The sequence below is a fragment of the Condylostylus longicornis genome, unplaced genomic scaffold, assembly GCF_029603195.1.
Source record: "Condylostylus longicornis isolate FDR11 unplaced genomic scaffold, ASM2960319v2 ptg000028l, whole genome shotgun sequence".
In the NCBI taxonomy this organism is placed as follows: domain Eukaryota; kingdom Metazoa; phylum Arthropoda; class Insecta; order Diptera; family Dolichopodidae; genus Condylostylus; species Condylostylus longicornis.
In genome coordinates, this window is record NW_026577997.1 from 4,864,117 (window position 1) to 4,886,620 (window position 22,504).

A 22,504-nucleotide genomic window follows, 5' to 3' on the forward strand; every position below is an offset into this window, starting at 1 on the left:
AAGTAAATGAAGAGATGGGAGAATTAAAATGAAAAAAAAAAAATAAATTGATGTACAGAAGTTCACCACTAAAAGTCCACCATTTAATAAAATAAAAACAATAAACAAAAAAAAAAATTTTTCATTAAAAGGAATAAAATAACAATAACAATTAAGTAAAGAGAAAACAAGAAACAAAAAAATAAGAACATAAAATAAAAATTAAAAAAAAAATACACGAATTTTTTTAGTTAAATATAAACTACATATATATATATATATGGATGTATGTATGTAGATATACATATATTTTGAGTCGCTTTTTATGTCGTCGTTAATGTTTTGTAGTTCTTCGCATCTTTCTCATCATAATCATCATCATCACTGCAAATAAATCATGGAGAGTATTTGTAGGTTGTGTTTTCAACCAGCGGCGGTATGTTTTTTTATTTTTCTTATTTTTTTTTTCAATTATTTTAATTTTATTCTTGTAATTCTTTTATATATTTTTTTTTAAGTTTGTTGATTCTTTTATTTTCAATGCTTTTTTTTTTTCTTTGTTCTGTTTTTGTTATCAATTGCATTATTCTTTTTATTATTTTACTATTCTGATAGTTAATTAATTTGTAGAATTTGTTTATATGTATGTATAACAATTAAAATATATAGTATTAATTTAAGTACACACATGCTTATTATGTAGTTTTAAATATTTTCTATATAGGAATTTTTAATTATTATATACATACCTACTTAAGTTGCATATATTTTTGTATAAATGATTAAATAAGACTGCAATGAGGTGCAATTATTTAATAATAACACAAGAATACGTATTATTTACATATGTAAATGTGTATGTTTGTAATTACATATGTATGTATGAAAGTATAAAAACGTTATAGGGTAAATGAGGGTATTTATTTGCTGTGTATGTAAAACAATGTTTAGAGCTTTGAAGAGAAATGCTACCTATGTGCCTATTCATTAAATTCTCAGAATTTTTTTTAATAAACGTGTAGAAGCTCTTCTTCTTCCGAAAATACTACAAATTAGATATGATTCTAAAATATTTTTCTTTTGACATTATATGTATTAATTTCCAGACCACTGATTTAATTATTTACATTCTACATAATCTTGCCAACACACACATTTGTGCAAAATTACAAATTTAAAATTACATAAGCCTTAAAATTTCAAATAAAGCTGGTGACAAATTTCATACAAATTAAAACTTGCATTTACGACAGTGTAGTAGTTGCAAAAAAAAAAAAAATCTCATATATAGGTATTAAGCAAAAAATTTTGCAAGCAAATCCCAATAGTCATAATTTTTGACCAATTTCAAGGTACTCTGGTGAGAAAAATTTTAAAATATGCCATTGATAAAATATAGTAAAACAATTTTTTTTTAAATATTTGAACCTGGTTTCCAAAATTTTCAAATTTTCATAAATGTTTAATATTTTACCTATCGAATTTTCAAATAAACTGGTAAATTTCCAGTAAATTTAAACGGCTATGTCATTTTTTTTATCCCCGTAAATATGCAATTCTGCTTTACTATGCAATTACATATTATGTATGCAGAGTTGATTTTTCAATTACATAATTATGTCTTTGAGCATCGAATACTAAAACATAAGATTTGATAACTAAGCATTTGTACATTTAAATTTTGGAATTTACTATTTAAGAGAGTGGGTAAAAATGAATTTAAAATGAATTTCCAATTTTATTCATCTTCGAATTTAATTATACTTTTAGGGGTGTGAATTGCTATACTATATGTGCATGCCTGAACATCATACTTATAGTTATATACAAACTTTTTCATCTACATATTTAAATTTCATTTTCTGCTCACATTTTGTTTTTGCTTGTTTCCTTCTTCTTCCTTTTTTTTTTAATATTCTAAACTAAAGCTTTCTCATCTCTCTATTACTTTTTGATTATTGATTTTTTTTTGTTAAGACACACAAATACATACACATTTGCACATTTCATTTCTTGATTTAATTTTTTTATTTTTTTCAGTTAATAATAATAAAAAAATAAGAAATAAAACATAAAATTTATTGAAATTTTTGGCGCGAATTTTGTTTTAAAATTTTTTTTTAAAGTTTTTTATAGCAAAACTAAGTTTTTTTATACACCTTTTTTAAGTGTGGTTGTAAAAGTGAAATTTTTATTTAAACCGCTAATTAATTTAATGATGAAAAAAAAAAATTCTCACCAGTTTTTTATGTACCTATGGCGTAAGTTATCTACGTTCATATGTGTGTGCATAAAAATTGTCCGAATGGAAATTGTGTACATCCTTTTCTTTACACAAAGTATATTGCATTGTATATGAGTAATATCCTGAACTTTTTCCGAAAAAGTTTTAATGTTATCCTTTGATTTGAAAAAGAAAATTAACACCCATCTTGTATACTGTTAAACTTTTTGTGTGTCACTAAAGTTTTTCTACAATTTTGAATTTTTTGTGTATGATAAAGATATTAACTATGTAATGACCTCAACAATTTTCTACAATATTATTGTATTGCATATTATGTTAGTATGTATGTATGTAAAAAAGTGTGTTTTGTGTATATGTAAATTCTAAGTTTGTATGTACTCAAAGTATTTTTATAAATTGAATTACTTATTGCTTTAATTTTATTAAGTGCAGCGATTTATTATAAGGACATATGTACTGAAATATGTAAATATGTATGACTAGAAGATTTTTGTATAAGTACTAGAATTTTAATATACTAATGTATAGGGGCAATAATCAATAAAGAAGAGAACCATTGTAAAAAGAAAATTTTTAAACTTATGAAGGAAGAAGTATTAAATAAGTATTAAACCATGTAGGCACTCCAGTTTAGATTCGGCGATAGTAATTTATTGCAACCATCGCCCATTAATATTCCGAACTGTTGCTCAAACCGATTTTTAAAATGTCATTTACCCTAAACAATTTTGGTTTTATTTTTTATTTAAATAACCTGCACATGTATAGGTTCACATGTACAAATATTATGTTTGGAAATCAAGATGAGTAAGTCTATTAAGTATAAGTGATATTCAATTAAATATAAATAACCCTTAGTTACTTTAAAGTTTGAAGACCGCTATAATATACTTATGAATAGACATAAGTACTTTCATTCTAAATGTACATAGTTGCATATTCTTACATACCATTGAAATACATACATATAATTTAATAATGTTATTAAATACATAAGATCTCGGAGTATTAACTGCAATAATAATATTATTATTTACTATTCACCAATAGTTTTTATGCATAAATATACTTACATTCATAATTATGTACGTACATACATACATACATATAATATAATCTACGACGTACTTTTAAATTAAAGTGAAAATTAGTTAATTTCTATCTAAAACAAAAAAAAAAAATCATCAGAATTTTTGTTTTATAACTGCATACAATAAATTTTAATATACAACACAATAGTTCAACATACATATATACATACGTATATCGTATAATAACTCTGTATATATGTTTGCTTGTACATATACGCAAATCCAATGGCAATAACAACAGCTTAGTTCCTTAGTGTATGTACATACATAAGTATATACGCCTCAAATTAATTTTTCTATCTGTTCTATATCAAAAAATATTTCATTTTTTTTTTTATTTTTCTGTTTTCCTTTTATTATACACCACAATTCATCTGTGCAGTGCATACAAGTGCTAACTCCTGTACTTGAAATTAATAATTTTGAATTTTAGAATCCTATGTTACATTCAATATGTGCGTGTGCATATTTATTATATTATGTTACGTATGGATGTGTGTATTTAAATTGCTGTTCAGTATATTTTATAATAGTAGTTGGTATATTTTTAGTTCATTGGTATTCATATTTAGTGTTATAGAATAGAATATTGAGTGTAATAATTTTTGTCAGTTCTTAAGAGAAAAGGAAGTAATTTTTAACTACAATTACTGCTGTTCGGTTTGAAAATAAAACAAAATACAGCTGAGTGAAGATTGCCGGCCGGTTACTTACTAATGTTTACTAAAGCTCGTATAAGTTGATTTAAGCAAGCATTCTCAAACTCTTAAGAACAAAATTAAAGCTTTTTTTGAAAACAGGTATTTGAAAAATTTTCGGCCAGTCGAAAAGCCCTAAATTTCCTTTGATTGAATGTAAACATAAACTGTACATACATACATAATCACCGCACCACTTACTTACTCGTACGCAATACGCATAGATAACTAATAAGCACCAAATTGGTATGTACATACATTATACATTTACATATTTTGTTAATTTTACCAATTTCGAATATTTAGAGTTAGAGAGGAATGAGTTCTTTTATGTTGACATTATTAGGCGCGCAAATCAAACAAAATGGAAAATATACACAAATTGCACACATTATAATATATGTATATAATAAAATATAGTCATACATTTATGTTCTATAAATTGTACATGCATACTTATTTACAAAATTCTTATTTATACATACACATTTGTATATACATATGCATATGCATGTATAACATTAATGTAAGTAAACGTACCTTATAATCTATGTATATGTCATAAAATAATAAAAACTAAAAACACTGGAATTGAATTGAGACGATAAGCAGCAATAGCAGAACAGCAGCAGTAAAACAAGAGAAAAAAAACAACAAAATAAAACGAAATGAGTGAAAAATAACAAAACATAAAAAGAAAAAAAATAATAACACTGAAAATGAAAAACAAGAAATATAAAACAAAAAAAAAAAAACAAAATTGAGGAAAATTAAAGTTCTACAAAAATTCAATCATTAAGAACAGTTTACAAATTCAAGATATCAAAAAATTTTTTTTTGTGTAGCACTTTCCAATTCCTTGAAATGGTGAATACCTATTTTCGGAATAATGAATTAATTTCAGTCCCAAGATTAACTAAACACAAGCCCTTGAATACGTTTTCTTTTTAAACTTTTTGTCCTCATTAAAAACGCAACAAAATTTTCCTTTTACAATTTTTTTACTCTCTGCTTCTATTTAACGCTATTTTTAAAGTATTTAGTCTTTTCGGAATAAGAATTATAACATAACTACATAATAATGTTGCCAGTTTATCCACTTAATTTTTAGTAGGTACTTTTATTGCCACTGTGTTCAGAATTAAATTAGTTATTCTAGGAAAACCTTATCATTATTCCAGTTTTCCGAATATTCCAAGAGTTACTCCGAAAATTCTGATTACTTTGGCAACTCCGAATCTAGATTTTTTGTTTCGATTTAAAAAGCTCTAAAACCAAATTTTAACTTTTCAATTCCGAATTCAGTTCCGAGACCCTCAACTTCATTAAATTGAGGAGAAATTTAATTTAAACCCTGAAGGAACTCTATTTCCAAATATTTGGCCCTAGCCCATCTAAGTAATAAAAATTAAAATTGAAAACATTTCAATTCGCATTTTTTCTTTTATTACTTTTGTAAATTAACCCTAATGAAAAAAGAAAAAGAAAATAAAGCAAGAAAAGAAAATAAAACCGGAGTAATATTGTTAGATTCATTTTTCTTTTTTTTTTATTCTTTCCTTTTTCATTTTGCCTCTTTTATTTTTTTTTTATTTATTCGTTTGTTTTCATTTTTCTTTGTATTTTGTTTTTTTTTTATTTGCTCATTTTTGTTTTTTGCAACGTTTTAGTACCACATCCAATAATTTTGCTTATTTAATCAGTGGCGTCTTCATAAATTTTTCATATTATATTATCATGTGTTTCAAGAATTTGAACTTAAATAAGAAATTTATAAAACTCTAGAATTCAACATAGATCTTACTTTTCTTATTCACCATTAATCACTTAAGTATTTTCTTTTTGCTAGAATTTTTTGTTATAAGAAAAATAAGATATTGAGGTATTACTAACTAAGGTATTTTTATTTGATTGCCCTCCATATACATATGTATGAACCCGTGACATCCATTTCGTAAATAAAACATAAAACTAGCAATATCACATAATCCAAGATCCAAACCAAAAATTTTTTATAATATCATATAATCCAAGTACAAAGGTTTACGTTTTGTAGATGCAAAAAAAAATTTCAATGAATTCATTTTACTAAAATAGACGCTTCCACAGTTAATTAAAAATTTTAAAGAATAGAACTGTCAAAAATAAATTGTATGACAATAATTGATGACTTCTAAGAAAAGTTCAAATTTATGATCCAAATTTTAAATTGTAAGCAATGCATTATTTTTACAAAGCAAAAAGACTGCTTTTGTCTTTATTGTTAACGGTATGTCACCGTTATTATGTATATATTATGCTTAAGTGAATGTTTATTGTGTGAATGTGTGGCTTGTATTTGATATATGTAGTGCACAGTTATGTGAAAGTAAAAAGTTTTCGCAAGAATTAATCTATTTTCTATTTACCCCTATCCTATTGGTATTTAATTGTATTTTTTTCAAGAAATGATAGCTTACATTAACTAAGTATGTCTGTTAGTAAAAAATAACTTGCAGTTATATTTTATGACTAGTACAATATACGGGAAATCCAATTTATTCTATGATAGTTATGGAAAACTTCCGTTTACTATTTTTAAGTTTTCGAGCCATCACTGTTTTTAATTTAATGCTTTCCACCCTAATCGGTGTATGGCTACAGAATATGTACATGTAGATATACATATAATACAATATAAATACATATAGATAAAGGTACATATATAGAATCCATATACTTCTTGAAAAATATTCATTCTCTCTGGCGGTTATATATAAAGTAACAAGCAAAATTTTTAAGTTTTCAAAAGACATCGTACTCGTCGACATCGTCGTCGTCGTCGTCGTCAATTTCTTACATTTTGAATCTTTTTTTTTTTTAATACCCTTCACAGTCGCCGTGGTTTGTGTAATAATATATGTATCCAATATAAAAAAAAAAAAACAAAAAGAAAACGAAAAATTAAAAAAAAAAACAAAAAGAAATTGAAATTGAAAGAAAAGAAAACAAAAATAACAATAATAAAACGCAAAAAGAGGCAAAAAAAAAAAAAACAAAATGAAAATGTACGATAAATATAAAAATAAAAAAAATAAGGACTCGTTGCTGCTGTCGCACATTTTACACACAACAAAACAACACAAACCGACATTGAAGAAATAACAATAACAATAAAAAAAAAAGAAAAAGCAAAACAGAGGGAGAAAAAAAAACAAAAAATAAAAAAAAAGCGACTGGAATAAATTGAGTAAAGTAAAAACCCAACCTCAACTCCTACACAACAGAAAATGAAAAAATAACAACACAACAATAATAAAAATAAGAAAAACAAAAGAATAAAATAAATAAATGGGGAAAAAAAAATAAATAGAAATAATTCTTTATTTATTTATTTTCTCTTTTTTCTCTTTTTGTTTATTATTATTTTTTTGTTTTTCAGTTTCATTTACTATATTGGATAGTAAGTGCGAGTTCAATACACATATTTACTCTTACATACATATATATCTTCTAACATAAGTATATACATACATATTCTACTTTTAAAGGTTAGTTAGAATCTAAGTTGCAGTGCTGTTCAGCTTTTTAGCTTTAATTTTTAGTTCTCTTACAAATCTTCTATATGCATACGTACATACAGTATATTACACACATGAAAACATATCAACGGTTTTGTACATTCTATACAAACATACATACATGAAAATTTATATCAAGCATATTATGCAGGTACATACTCACATACATATATACAAATCAAGTAATAAAATGATTGCTTTGGTCATTTTTTCGAAAAGTAAAAATTTGCCAATTCTCTTTCAAAAGTATTAAAATTGTTGGATAGGGATTTTAGGCTTAATATGTAACAAAACTGTGTAATGATACCAACCCTAAATACTTGAATACTCAAAAATTAATCTTAAATATGAAATAATTTTGGTAAGTTGTTTTTAAATTAGACCTATGAAGAAGATGATAACTTTGAAAATAATATTAAATACGTACCCGCGTGTATAAAATATGCAATAATTTCAGAAAAGCAGTGAAAAAAAGACTTAAAATGACAGAATTAAGAATATTTAATTGACTCTGAGGCGTTCTGAAGGAAAAATACTAGTTTTGAAGCAGAAAAATTTAAAAATTTTGTTAAAAACTTAATTCAATAGCTTATAAGACTTATAAGGAAGATTATCTTCTATCACTCGTCCACATTTTCAATATGACATACGAAATTAAATTTAAATTTAAGAAATTAACCTAAAATTTAAGAAAATTGAGTTTCCAGTTAAGAATTTAATAAAATTTTCGTACACATTTTCGTCTTCCTGAAAATTCACTCCTTATTCATTTTCTTGAATTTTTTCTCAATTTGCAAATAATTTTCTTTTTCTTTAAATTCAATTCTAATTTTATTTTTTACTTTTACTTTTTAAGTAAAATAGTATTCTAATTATGTATAAATAGTATTCTAATTTCTAAAAGAAATTTTCTGTTTCTTCAATCTACTAAATAAGGTTCATAACAAACTGTATGGTTTATATCCGTTAACATTTTTAATATCACTTATATACTCACTCACACTTATTTTAAATCACTTACTACCTAGATATATTAGATTTTGTCTGACTGTAGTGCCATTACTGTACTTAATACTTCACTCAATTTACTATTTTTACTCTAAACTAAGAATTCAATCAAGGCATTAGTCACTTTACATGTTTATTGCTTTAAATCAGCTTTCCATTTGCTCATAGAAAGTTTGAGGTTTAGGTTTTTCAGAATTAAAGTGCTTGTTTTATAAAATTTTTTAAGTGTGGCAGCAAGCATTTTATTAAAATACTGAATCTTACGTCTTTATTTTCTCACAATCTCATTCACTTTCATTAGATCACAAAATTTTATAATACTTAAATATGTCCAAATTTCCCAATTTTAATATTCGAAATTCGAAATACCTAAATCAGTTTGATCGGTCAAATATGTATCGATTAAAACAATAATCCGTGCCTTTTTTGAGGGGGGTATAAATAAAATGACCCATGTATCCATCCATTAACGCGTTTTATTTTTATTTCTCGTTCCTCTTATTTTTTTTTTTGTCTTCTGTTTTTATTTTTATTTCTGTGTCTTTCTTTCACATGTTAAATTATCATTTTATTTTCATTTTTTTTTGTTTTTCTTGTTTTTTATGTTTTGTTTTCCTTTCTTGTTTTTTTTTTTGTATTTTTATTTTTTCTATACATACATTTTTTTTTTTTTTTATTTAATTTTACCTTTTTTGTATTTTCTTAATTCAGTCAAGTAAAGTTAGCTAGCAAGTAGTGTAAAAAAAAAATATTTCAAAAAAAAATGTTGAAAAAAAAATCTAAAAAAAAATAAAAAAAAAAATTGAACAAAGAAAAAAATATTAAGTAATTAAATTTTTTTTTATTAAATTTAATTTTCATTTGAGTATTTTGAAAATTTAAATCCTTGCTTGCTTGCTTGCTGCTAATTTATTTAAAAATAACCCGAGAGTCACTTTAATATTACAATTTTGAATTCTGTTAATTATCTAGTTATCTATATAGTGATTAAATTATATTTACATTTATAACATAAATTGTTATACAAAATGTTTGTAACAATTAGTAGCACCTTCATTATTCTTACAAACAAATTTGTTATCTTTATTAAAATTTTGCTTACTTGCATAGCAGTAATTTTATGATATGAAAACTTGATAGTGATTATAGTTATATTGTTTGTGCACTCTTAAAGTATGTATGTATGATGTTATGATTGTGATTATTGTTTTGAAGTGTAAAAGTATGTATGTATGTATATTAGTATGTACAAATTATGAGAATGTTAAATTTAATGTTAAAAACTGTTATACACTTATTTATTTAAAGCTGTTTTAAAGTATGACCATTTAATAAAGTGCTTTGACTGCCTTGCACTGCTCTATATTAAAAATATTGTTGTTGTACCAATTTTATTTCAATTGTATTTTTATTTTTTTTTTTTTGCTTTTTCATTACTTTTTACATATTTTTATTGATTTTTATCATTTTTTCTTTTTTCTTATTTTTATCTCGTTCCTTTTTAATATTATTATTTTTTATTTTTATTTTTATATTCATTTTATTTTTTCTGTTGTTGTTAAATTAATTAAAATACAAAATAATAAAAAAAAAACTAAAATATACACACAAAATATATTTTATATGTGTAAAAAAGAAAAGAAAAAAAAAACAAGATTTACTGATTAAAAAATTTATTTTTCTCTTTTTTTTTTTTCTTTTCATTTTATTTTTCTTCCTTTTCATGATATTATTTTATATATATATATTATAGCTTTTTCAAGTGCCAGGATATAATTTACCAACATGTGTTAAATGTTCAGAACATTTAACAACAAATGGGATACCAGCAAATTTTTATCAAACAATACGACAAGATTTGGTTTCACAGCCTAATTCGGTAGTTGTATCAACTGGCGGTACCAATCTTATTCAACAACAACAAAATAATTCTCAACAACAGCAACAACAACAACAACAACAATCTCAACAACAGCAACAAACTCAACAACAACAATCAAGTACCAGTAGTAGTAGTAATAGACAACAACAAGAACAACAAAATCATAACGAAACAACTTCACAACAACAACAACAGGCCACAACAATTGTAAGTACCATACATAATAATATAATATACTTAATATAAAATAATATATATATATATATATATTAATAATAAAATATAAGTACCTACATTAATTTACTATAATCTGGGCTATATAATATGTTTGCACATTTATATGTAAATATATTTTATGCATATTATATGGGTAGCCGCCACATTAATATTTGGTGCTTAATGTAGGTATACATATCGGTTAACATAGGTAAATATAATAATGCGAATGGGTTTCAATAAGTTTTAAAATTAAAATGGAATTCGTATACATGTATGCATACATATGTATATTCGAATATGTTAGGATGAAATTTAAATATTTTCGGAAACAGAATTAAATTATTATAAAGTAAATCTCAGTTGTTTTAATCATAAATTTTCCTAGCATTTAAGATATTTAAATCCGCCCCGGATAATTGACAATATATCGGTTTGTGGTTTAAATTTAAATATTATACCATGGTCTAAGTAGTTTATAGCGCTTTACAAAAGCGAATTTTTGTAATAACACAACGAATATTAGTGAATATTAAGTTTTTTTTATTTTAAAACGCAGTGCTACTCAAAAAAAATTATATCTAGTTCTATTGTGTAATTATAAAAATTGTCTTTTGTATAACACTATAAAATCTATACAAAATGATATTACTTATAAATTATAATCAATTATATGTATTTTTAATTAAAAACTTACATACCATTTTTTTTAAAGATTATTTTGAAATCATTTGATTAATATGAGTTTACTTTAAAATTTAAAATTTTATATAAAAATATTGCATACTTTTAGGCAAAAATCCAAAATATTATATTTTAAAGTTTTTATTTTTTCAATAAATTTCATTCATAATTTTGCATTTTAACATAATTTTTAAATTATATATATGAAACAATTTTATATTAATTAATTATTAATAACTATAGTCATTACTTTTAATTTCACTCATTGTATATTTGTAACAATAAAACACTAATTATAAAAAATACTGTTTAAAACCCAGTATTTTTTAAATAATTTATTAATTTATCACAATGACAATTAAAAATTATATTATAAAAAATATTCATTATCGCAATTAATGCAATATTTCATAAAACAATAATAAATTCACAATAATATTAAATTAAATATTCACAATGTTAAAACAAAAATTGAAATAAATACACAAAAATACAAAAAAAAAATTCATTAACTTCTAAAAATTTTTCCGTACACAAAACATTATCATTTGTATCTACAAAATATTTAAGCCCTTGAAAATATAAAACTTTAATAAAAATGTATAAATGTAGGTTAATATATGACCTATATATTTTCCTTATTTATTTATTTATTTACTAAAAGACACTTTTTATAAAAAAACAAAAGTTTATATTTTTTTACTCAATCACGTTTCCTTTCTTTTCTTTTTTTTGTTTTCTTCATTTCCTACTTTTTTTTTCATACTACTTTTATTTTTATTCTTTATTATTTTTTTAATTTTCATTCCTTTTATGTATAAAACATACTTGCATGTAATTGTCATGTTTGTTTTTCCATTTTATACAAAAATACTCAATAGACGAATTTATATTTTAACAATAATATATTTATGAGTATGTCTAGAGAGAATAAATAACACAATAAAATTATCATAAAAAAAAAAAAATCTCTTCTTTTTAAATATTTTTCTCAACTTATCATCTACTAAAACAACATTCCATTACACACATTTCAATATTTTGTCTTCTTTTATTTTTATTAACAATATTCTTATTATTTTTATATGATTTTTTTTTTTCGGGTTATATATTGCTCATCTATTCTCATTTTTTACGCTCTTCAAAAAAGTTCACCAAAAACAAAAATTTGCAACAAAATTTTCTTTTTATCTATTTTTATTTTTATTTTATACTTACTTATATTTTACTATTATTATATTTAACTTTCATTCTCAATATTCTATTATGTGTAGCATTCAAATTGAAAAATAAAAACGACAAATGCTACAAAATAAAAAAGAACAATCAGTAAAAGTTAAAAAAAAATTCTCACAAAAAAAAAAAAATAAAATTTAATAAGAATAATCAAAATCACATAAAAAAATATATAAAAAAAAAATTATATATAATAAATACATTATAGTATTACACATAAATAAAGTGAAAAAAAGAAGACAACATAAACATTAAAAAAAAAATTCAATAGATATGTACATATATACATATACATGCTTACATATACATAATTCACTTATACTCTCAGGAATTACCGAAAACAAAAAATTAAGGATTCAAAAATAAGTACATGAAAACAACAAACAAAAAACAAATTTCCAAAAATAAGAAAAATAAAATTTTCTTTTGCTTTTGCGCCATCTATAATAATATTTTTTTTTAATGCTTTTTTATAAAAATAAAAATGCTGCCCTCTCTGTACTGAAAAAAAATTTGTTAAAAAATTTTTTAAGTAGAGCAAAAACAATAACAACAGCATTATATTTACATATTACATATTATTATTTTTGTATATAAATTCAAAATATACACTTGCATATCATAAAATACAAACACATTGTATGTATTCATAAATCACAATGCATTCAAAAATATACTAAATATACCTATATATATGTATATACCTATATGTATATCGTAAGTATGTAAAATGAAAAGTTAATTTTTTTTTAATACAAAAAATTTTTTTATTTATGAGTCAGGAATTTTTTATTTAACCACGTTTTTCTTTATAATTTTTTTATTTTTATTTATTTATTTATTTATTCATATTAAATAATATATAAACACATGTATATATATGCATGTATGTTAAGATAATAATATTTATATTATTCTTTTTACCGGTTTTTCTCTCTCTTGTTTGTTTACAAAATAAATAATAAAATGTCAAAAACTTTATTTATTATTATTATTATTTTTTTCTTTTAACTCATACCATCTTAAAAATAGAATAACAATAAAATATAATTTTTTTTATAAAAAAAAAAAAAGTGAATTATCAATACATTAAATATGATGACGCAATTTTGATTTTTTTATTTTTGTTATGAACTTACCCAAGTACACAAAGTATATTATAATATTTAAACTTACATTTATAAACTTATATTATATATATATATATAAATAGATTATACAATTTATATCGTAAAAAATAAACGTAAAGAATAATTTCATTCAAAAAGGCAAATTTTCATGAATGATTATTTTTTTTTGTTTTAAATTTTTTTTTTTATTTTCGGAATTTATTAAAAAAAATATTTATTATTTAATTGATAAGAAGAAATGGAATAATACTGATAAGAAATACAAATTGTATATAAATGTATATAAAGATGTGTTATAAATTAATTTATAATTGTTTACTAATGATTTCATTTTTTAAATTAAATAATTAATATTAAATATAATAAAAAAATAAATGTTTAAACAGAGCTTATAGCGGCTAATTTGTTTTTGCAATGTTTTCATTTTTTGACACAATTCGTTACAATATTGTCAATGTCAAGTTGACTTACTTTTAATTTGACATTTAATACAAAATAGAAAATATTATAATTGAATAATTCTACCAATATATGCAATATTTAACAATTATTAATTAGTAGTAGGTAAATTTTTTAATTAATTTAATATTAATTGAGAATTAAATTAAAAAGCGTTCGATTAGTAATTAAATTTTCACGTTTTGTCAATCGGCCGTCTAAATCATGCAATTTGATGCTCTAGTCTCTAGCATCTATTTTATGTGAGAAAATAGTTTAAAATTTTGCCATTTTCTCACATAGAGAAATATCATTTTTTAAAAGAATGAGACAATTATAATATTTGTTTTATATTTTGCTATATGGTTTTTTTTTCAAGCTACTTAAGAAATTAATTATGAAAGAAAATTTTTAATAAATAATTATGAATAATTAATTAATTACCATTTTAATTTCAGATTAATCAAGCTTTAAATTCGGTGGCAAATCAAAACGGAAAGAAATCAAGTAACGCTAATATGCAATTCGATCTGGAAAAAACAATGCAACATTTAGATGTAATTACCATATATAATTCTTGAATTGGAACTTTAATTTTGTATTTAAAGAAGTATTTTTTCATATTTTTTTCCCCCTTTCCTATACTGTTTTTGTTTCTTTTTTTCAATTTTATTTTGAATTTGTTTTCGTTTTCCTTTTTTTTTTTTTTGTACCATCAAAATTTTTGTGTTATTTTTCTGTATCTAGTATTTTATATCACAGGTTGATTTATTATTTAATGAAGAAGGATCATGCCCGTTGTGTTCTAAAACATTTTCGCGTAAATCATCTTTATTAACGCATATACGTAATCATTCTGCAGAGCGGAAATATGTATGTACATACTGTCAAAAAGGTAATTGTCAATTTAATATCTATTTAATAAAAATTATGCCCAATATAATTAAAATTTTAATAAAAATTAATTTATATATTGTTTTTTATTTTGTAAAGGTTTTACGCAAGCAGCTAATTTAAGAAATCATGAAAGAATTCATACTAATGATAGACCCTATGTTTGTGTAGATTGCGGTAAAACATTTACACAAGTAAGTAGAAAATTATTTACTTAATATATTTTATATTATATTTTAACTTTCTTCTATTTTTTTAGATAACAAATTTAAATAATCATAGAAGACTGCACACTGGCGAAAGACCTTTTGTATGCATTGAACCAGAATGTGGCCGATCATTTGCTCAAGTAATATATACAAAAACGAAATTTGTATTTTGTTGGTCTAATTCAATAATCAAATAAAATTTTTCTGAAATAATTTAATTTTGAAACAAATAAAAATTAATTTTTTCAACAAAAAAAAAAAAATGTTTTTCTAGGTGACAAATTTGAATAATCATATGAAGACGCATCATAAAGTTCAACAATATTGTTGTAATCAATGCCCAAAGAAATTTACTCAAGTGACATCATTGAATCAACATTTACAAGCACATGCTGGCATTACTGGATATTACTGCCCCCGATGTCCGGAAAAAACGTTTAAACAACAATCACAGCTGCATACACATATGAAATCTCATGGGTTGGCTTTTCCTTATGAATGCCTTAAATGCGATGAAAAATTTCTCCATCAAGCACACCTAGATCAGCACAATAAAATGCATGATGAATTCAAATTTAAATGTGACATGTGTCCGAGCTCTTTCAATCAAGAGGCTCTTCTAAAGAAGCATATTCAAAGACATATCGAAGGAAGGTAAGTGCTTTTTGGTGAAATTTTTCATTGAAAGCATTTTGCGAAACAAAATACAATTTTAAATACATTTTATGTATAAAAAAAAAAATAAATATAAAAAAAAAGTACTTTGATTCGGAAAAAAAATATATATATAATTATATATTGTTTGCGGAAAATGTATAACATTGGCATCATAATGTTTTAATAGAAAAAAAAATTGATTTTTATATTAATTAAAATAATTGTTTTTTTATTTCTTCTTTTGCAAATTCGAATATTCTTGTTCTCTTTTCCGGATATATCTCATCAATTTTGTCTCACCTGATCATATACAATAAATGTTACTGTTAAATTTGTTATCTATAAAAAAAAAAAAAAAACAAATATGTATATAAATATATACACATAGATATATAACATGTCCGGTAGCTAATTGTAATCAAAGTTTTGCTGTTAAACAACATTTAACAAAACATTTATTAACTCGCCATTCTCATAATGAACTTCCACCGCCAAAACGTTCGAAAAAAACACTTCAAAATTTAGTAGTACAAAGTGGTGTTCAACAGCATCAGTCTCAGCAACAAGCATTGCAAGGGGTTGTTGGACATCAAATTCAAACAACAATGGTCACTACAGGTCAACGTAAGTATTTGAAATGACAATATCTTCTAAGCGGATGGTGCAATTGATGCTCACCTTCGATTGGATTAAGAAAAACTTTAAACTGGATTTTCTTTTTTGCGTTTTTACTTTTTTCTATTCGAAACTTTTATTATTATCATTATAGTAGATATCAGTTTAAGAAAATGACAAATAGATTTGTAATACTTATTATGATTTTTTCTTATTTTTTTTTAGAAATGCTAAAGCTCTTGATGAGTTTTAATTTTTATAATTTTTATATCAATTTATTAAAGTTAATATTATTATTACTTATACCGTAGGTGGTCGACCTCCAAAGAAAAAACAACCACAACAACAAAATGCTGTAAATAATATAATAATACAACAGGATGTAAAATTACCAAATGTAACGGCTGCATCGCTACAAATAAATCATTTACAACAGCAGCAACAACAAGCTGCTCTTGTAGCCGCTGTTCAACAGCAACAGCAACAACAGCAACAACAACAAAACGGAGAATTAACGGGGGGCCATATTAAAGTTCGTTATAAATAATTAGTTTATTAATTCTAATTTTTGTTTTTAGTTCTTTGTTCCTTTGTTTTTTTTTTAAATTTAATTTAATCTCTCTAAAGAGTTGGTTTAGCATAATTTATTTCATTTTCTTTTTATTTTTTATTTTAATTTTTAAAATATCCTAATTTTGTATATAATATACTACTTCTTTTTGAAATTAAATTTAAGTGATTTTATAATGTACCAAATTTTAATGTTAAAAACCCTTGTTCTGTAAGCTATCTATCATATTTTCTTGTAATATAATCTTTAATTTTTATTAAATACAGTAAAATATTTAAAAAAAATTCAGTCTGGTACGCTAAAAAAACTCAAACTGATTCCCTGAATTTCGGTTTTTTCTGTTAATTATTTTGAGGAAAATGTTAATGTTATTATCAAGAAAAGGTTATGTTATATAATAGTTATTATAATCATTATTATTACAGTAAAAATCATTTTTAATTTTTGCCTTAAAAATTTTGCTTATATTTAATTTTAAAATTGTCATTTAATTTAATAAGTAAATTAAATAGTAATTCAATAAAATTTATGTAAATTTATGTTTTTATGTACGTAGATATATCCAATTATTTCTATTCAATTTAATTTCAAAGTTTAGTGTATAATTCTTGAAATTTGGATATGGTAATTTTCTGTTTATAATTTTCTTTTCCTTATTTAGTTTTAATTTTCTTTTAGTATCCAGTAATTAATTTTAGTTTTACAAAACAAAAACAAACCAAAAAAAAAAAAAAAGTAAAGAATATTAAGTTTTAATTAATATTGTCCCCCATTGTAGACGTCAAATTCAGAGAATACAACAAATAATCACCAAGTAGATGCCAATAATGAAGATTTAAAATGTAATGATTGTGGATTAATGTTCCAAACTGAAAATGAATTACGAGAGCATATATTTTACAAGCATCCAGAAAGGCGATTCATGCAGGTATTACAATTGTGTACAAAAATTCCATATTTTTAGTTCGTATTTCGAATTTGAAGGGAAAAAAATATTAACACAAAATCAAATAAAACTAAGAATATAATCAAAAAAAAAAAAAAGAGGAAAATAGAAAATAAAAGAAATAAGAAAAAAAAATATAATAAAATGCAGCGATTTATAATTATAAAATACTTTAAAACTATTTTAAAAGTTAAAAAACGAAAACAAAAAAAAAATTGTTTATTTTAGGTTTATTTTTATTTTTAAATACTTAAATTCTTAATTTTATTAATTTCAATCATAAATCTAATTTTTTTTTTCTTAACTTAAATTTTTTTAATTGTTTAAAACATATAGAACTCTTTAGTATAAATTTTAATTTAATATTTTATATATCATCAATCATAATATTTTTCTAATATACATATAAATTTTTAATTGCAAAATAATTATTTGAAAATAATTATACATTGTAATAAATTTCATGAATCTCTATAAATTATCTAAAATGAATGCATAGGTATATTTTTTTTTAAATAAACTCAATTAATTCAAAAACTCTGACTCAATTTTGTATTCTACACAAAACTTATTGCAATATAAAATATTGAAATAAATATAATTGTAAATAAATATGTTAAATTAAGTCAATAAAAGTTTTCACTAACTTTATAAATATTAATTTAAAGTTATCAAGAGAACCTAAATAGAAATAGTTTCGGATTTATGACGACCAAATAATTCAAATTGTCAAAAGATATGATTTATAAATTTAAAAAAAAAGAAAAATGAAATAAATATAACACTTTTTTTCCCTTTCAACATTAGTTCAGTTTTTAAATAAGTGGTCTTGACAAATTTTTTGTATGAGAATCATGTGCCAATTTAATACGAAAATGAATCTGTACTTTGTTATTCTGTATAATTTCAAAATCATTCAGTTCAATATAAATTACATTCTTAATATAATTAATTTATTTTATACAATTTCTAATACTAAAAAAGTTTATTGTTATTTGACAAAAGAAAAATATTTATCACCGCAATAATTTATACTTAAGAGTTCATCAAAAGCAACACAATTATTAATTTTTAGTTGCTATTTTTATAAGAAAATTTGAAATACAAAAAAAAAAAATTTTTGAATAAAATTTAAAAAATAATTGAAATATAAAAATTTTCAAATAAAAGTCTAAGAAAATAATTTTCAAAAAAAAAATATCATCCATCTAACACAAAATATTGTAAATTTTTTTAATAAAATAAGAACAAAACTAAGTTTTAATTAAATTCAGAATAAATTATTATTTATATAATTTCTTTTCATATTTTATTTAAGAATACAGTGGAAAATGTAGTTAAATTAAAAAATTTTCAAATAAAAATGTTTAAATTTATGAAATTACAATTATTATGTTACACATTTAATTTAAATATTTTTGTGATTTATTTTTATTTTTGAATTTTTTTTTTTAAATGAAATTCATATGTTTAAAACTAAATTAAGTAAATTAAAAAATGTTGATCAAGTAGCAATTAAAAAAGTTTTTTAAACTAAAAAGCGAGGATCTCAGTTTTGACGAGAAATTAAAGCATTAAATAAAAATAAAAGAAAAATCTTTGCTTTATTCTTGCAAAAGGAAAATAATTTGATATTTTTTAAGTATTGAAAAATTGTAATATAGTTCCATGTTATATTGAATTGTTTTCTAAAATTTCTAATTTAGTTTTTTTGAGTAAATTTAAATCCTAATATTCTTTTCGAATATATAAATATAATAATCAATTATAATTGAAATAAAATTTTAAATTCCGTAATAGATCTAATTAAATTTCAATCTAGAATTATTTTCTATTATTTAATTCTCAAAACTAAAAATTTAATATGATATTGTTAATTAATTAACAAATTTTTATATAATCTTGATCCATCAATAATTTTGTTTTTTAAATGTTAATTTCTTAATTATAAGAAAAAACTTTATAAATTTTGTAAATTGTATAAAATTCTTTGAATTGTATTAAAAGTTCTAATGATTTGTTCAGATCATCTGTATTAATTTAATTTAAAAATTAAAATAAGAAAAATGTTTTACTTGAAATTTTACTCTGAACATATACAATAATATATGTATTAAAAAAAATCATAAAATATCATTTACAATTTATATTTGTAAATGATTTTTAATAAAAATTAAAAATTACTTAAATTAGTTAAACATATTATAATAATTTCATTAATTTTAGTTTGTTATTTTAAGTTTTTTATAAAGTCAACACGAATATTATTTGTTTTGTTTTTACATATTAAAAAAAATATTAATTTTATTCATAAAATTAATTGTATTTAGTAAAAACTTAATTAATAAATTTTATAATTTTTAATGATAATTATTGTAAAACAAAAAAAAAAAAAAATATAATAAAATTAAGTAAAAAAAAATTTTTTTTTTGAATCTAAACCAAACTGAATGAAAAAAGTTATTAAATAAAAAAATAAATACAAATGAAATAAATTTTAAGTACGACTATTAAAAATATATTAAATAGAAATATCATATTTTACGATTACATAAGTAAGAACGAAAAAAAAAAACCAAAACGAAAAAAAAACTTAATTAGAATTTTTTTCGTAAACGTTCTATTTTATAATAAAATATTACGATAAAAATTTCTTGCAGGCAATATTAGAAGAAAACAGATATCTTATGAGAATACAAAATCAACAAAACTTCGTTTGCAATCTTTGCTGTCATGTTTTTAAAAGTCATTTAGCATTAGTTCGACATACAGCTAAATTTCACGGACAACTTTTGTAAAAAAAAATAAACTGTATATATATTTATCTCTCTTTATATATATATATATACATAAAAATAAAATAATAATAATTTACAAAACAAATGCCCTAAAACAAAATAAAACAAAACAAAAAAAAATTGAATTAATTAAATAAATAAAATAAAAATTAAATTTTCGTATAATCTATTTAAAAAAAAGTTAATTGAAAAAAAAAAAAACAAAAATAAAAAATTAATATATATTTTATACATAAAGAATAACATTAAAAATAGAATTCAAAAAAAAAAAAAATATTAATTGAAAAAATAATTTTGAATATTTAAAAAAAAATAATTAAATAAATAATTATAATTAAAAAGAAAAATATATAGTCAAGTCTAAAGTTCAAAAGAAAAGAGACTCTTAACTCAAAAACAAATAATATTGAATAAAATAATAAAAGTTAATTATGCTTCAAAATATTATTTTATTATAAAATTTTCAATTTTATTTTTTTAAAACACATACATTATAAATACCTAATAAAAATTTGATTTGTTTTTTCATTTTAATCTTTCAATCATAGAAATCATTTTACTTTCACAAAATTATTAATGAATTTTCAATAAAAATTTTAAATTGAAATTCTCAATATAAAAAAAAAAATCAATTTCCGTATTTTATATTTATATTAGAATAATTTCAAAATAAAAGTAATTAACATTTGTCAAAAATATTTGTTACCACAATTTAGAAAACCAAATTTTTTTTAATTGAAAAGTTCAAATTGTTCAAAATGATTTTATGGTTTGATTTTATGACTGTTTAAAATTATTTATATTGTATAATTTCAGTTATTGAATTAAATTTACAAAATATTTTTGTTACTTTTTATGAATCCGAATAAAATACAATACTTTAATTGAATACTAAAACAATCTTCAAAACAACAAAAACAATAAACAATATAAGAAATAATTTCAACTATGTAGGTATTTTGAAAGTAATTATTGAAATTATATTAAAAATTCAAAAAACAATAAAAAATTAATATCTGAAAATAATTTTATTTATTATTATAATTCTTTTTGTTTAATTATGTACTAGTTTTAAAACGAAACAAAAACTTGTCAAATATCTAAGTTAAAGAAACAAATAATATTTTCAATGTAAGATAAGTAAATAATTTTTAATATTATAATTTTTATGTTTTCATTGTAAGTGAGAAAACTATTCTGTTTTATTTCATGAAAACTTAAATAGATTTAAAATCGTGGTACTATATTTTAAGTTTAATTGAAAAAAAAAAATTTTAATTTTTTTTATTTTATAATAATTTGCTACAAATAGAATTAATAAATAATAATATAGTTATATAAAATCAGTATAATGTAATAATAAAATTCTCATTAAATAAAAATTATAAACGAAATTCTTTTCAGTTTAATTTTTTGTGTATTTCATTAATTTTAAAAAAAAAATTCATTTGTCAAATGAAAAAACTTAAAAAAAAAGGAAAAAAAAAAAAACGAAAAAAAATGTTAGTAAATAAAATTTTTTTTTTTTATTAATTCTAAAAATTAGATTTATAAACTGATAATTTGAAGCAAAAATAAAACAAAAAAAAATAACTAATTTAGTAGAATTTTAAAAATAAGCTTATAGTCCTAGTTTAATATAAA

At 21.4% G+C, this 22,504-nt stretch overlaps 1 protein-coding gene across 3 annotated transcripts; it reads left to right on the top strand.

The window, feature by feature from the left end:
- Positions 1 to 149: 149 nt before the first annotated feature.
- On the top strand, positions 150 to 21,412 carry LOC129607691 (zinc finger protein 436). 3 transcript variants are annotated; one of them, XM_055518849.1, is made up of 11 exons: positions 150 to 415; positions 10,338 to 10,673; positions 14,629 to 14,727; positions 14,918 to 15,065; positions 15,164 to 15,258; positions 15,324 to 15,413; positions 15,548 to 15,753; positions 16,319 to 16,554; positions 16,857 to 17,077; positions 17,895 to 18,044; positions 20,723 to 21,412. In XM_055518849.1, the coding sequence occupies exons 1-11, from the start codon at positions 377 to 379 to the stop codon at positions 20,858 to 20,860; spliced, it is 1,758 nt and encodes a 585-aa protein (XP_055374824.1). In that variant the 5' UTR covers positions 150 to 376; the 3' UTR covers positions 20,861 to 21,412. The 3 variants fall into 3 exon arrangements, with proteins under 3 accessions (XP_055374824.1, XP_055374822.1, XP_055374823.1); XM_055518847.1 differs by having other exon boundaries at positions 15,548 to 15,927; positions 20,723 to 21,411; XM_055518848.1 differs by having other exon boundaries at positions 14,933 to 15,065; positions 15,548 to 15,927; positions 20,723 to 21,410.
- Positions 21,413 to 22,504: the final 1,092 nt, after the last annotated feature.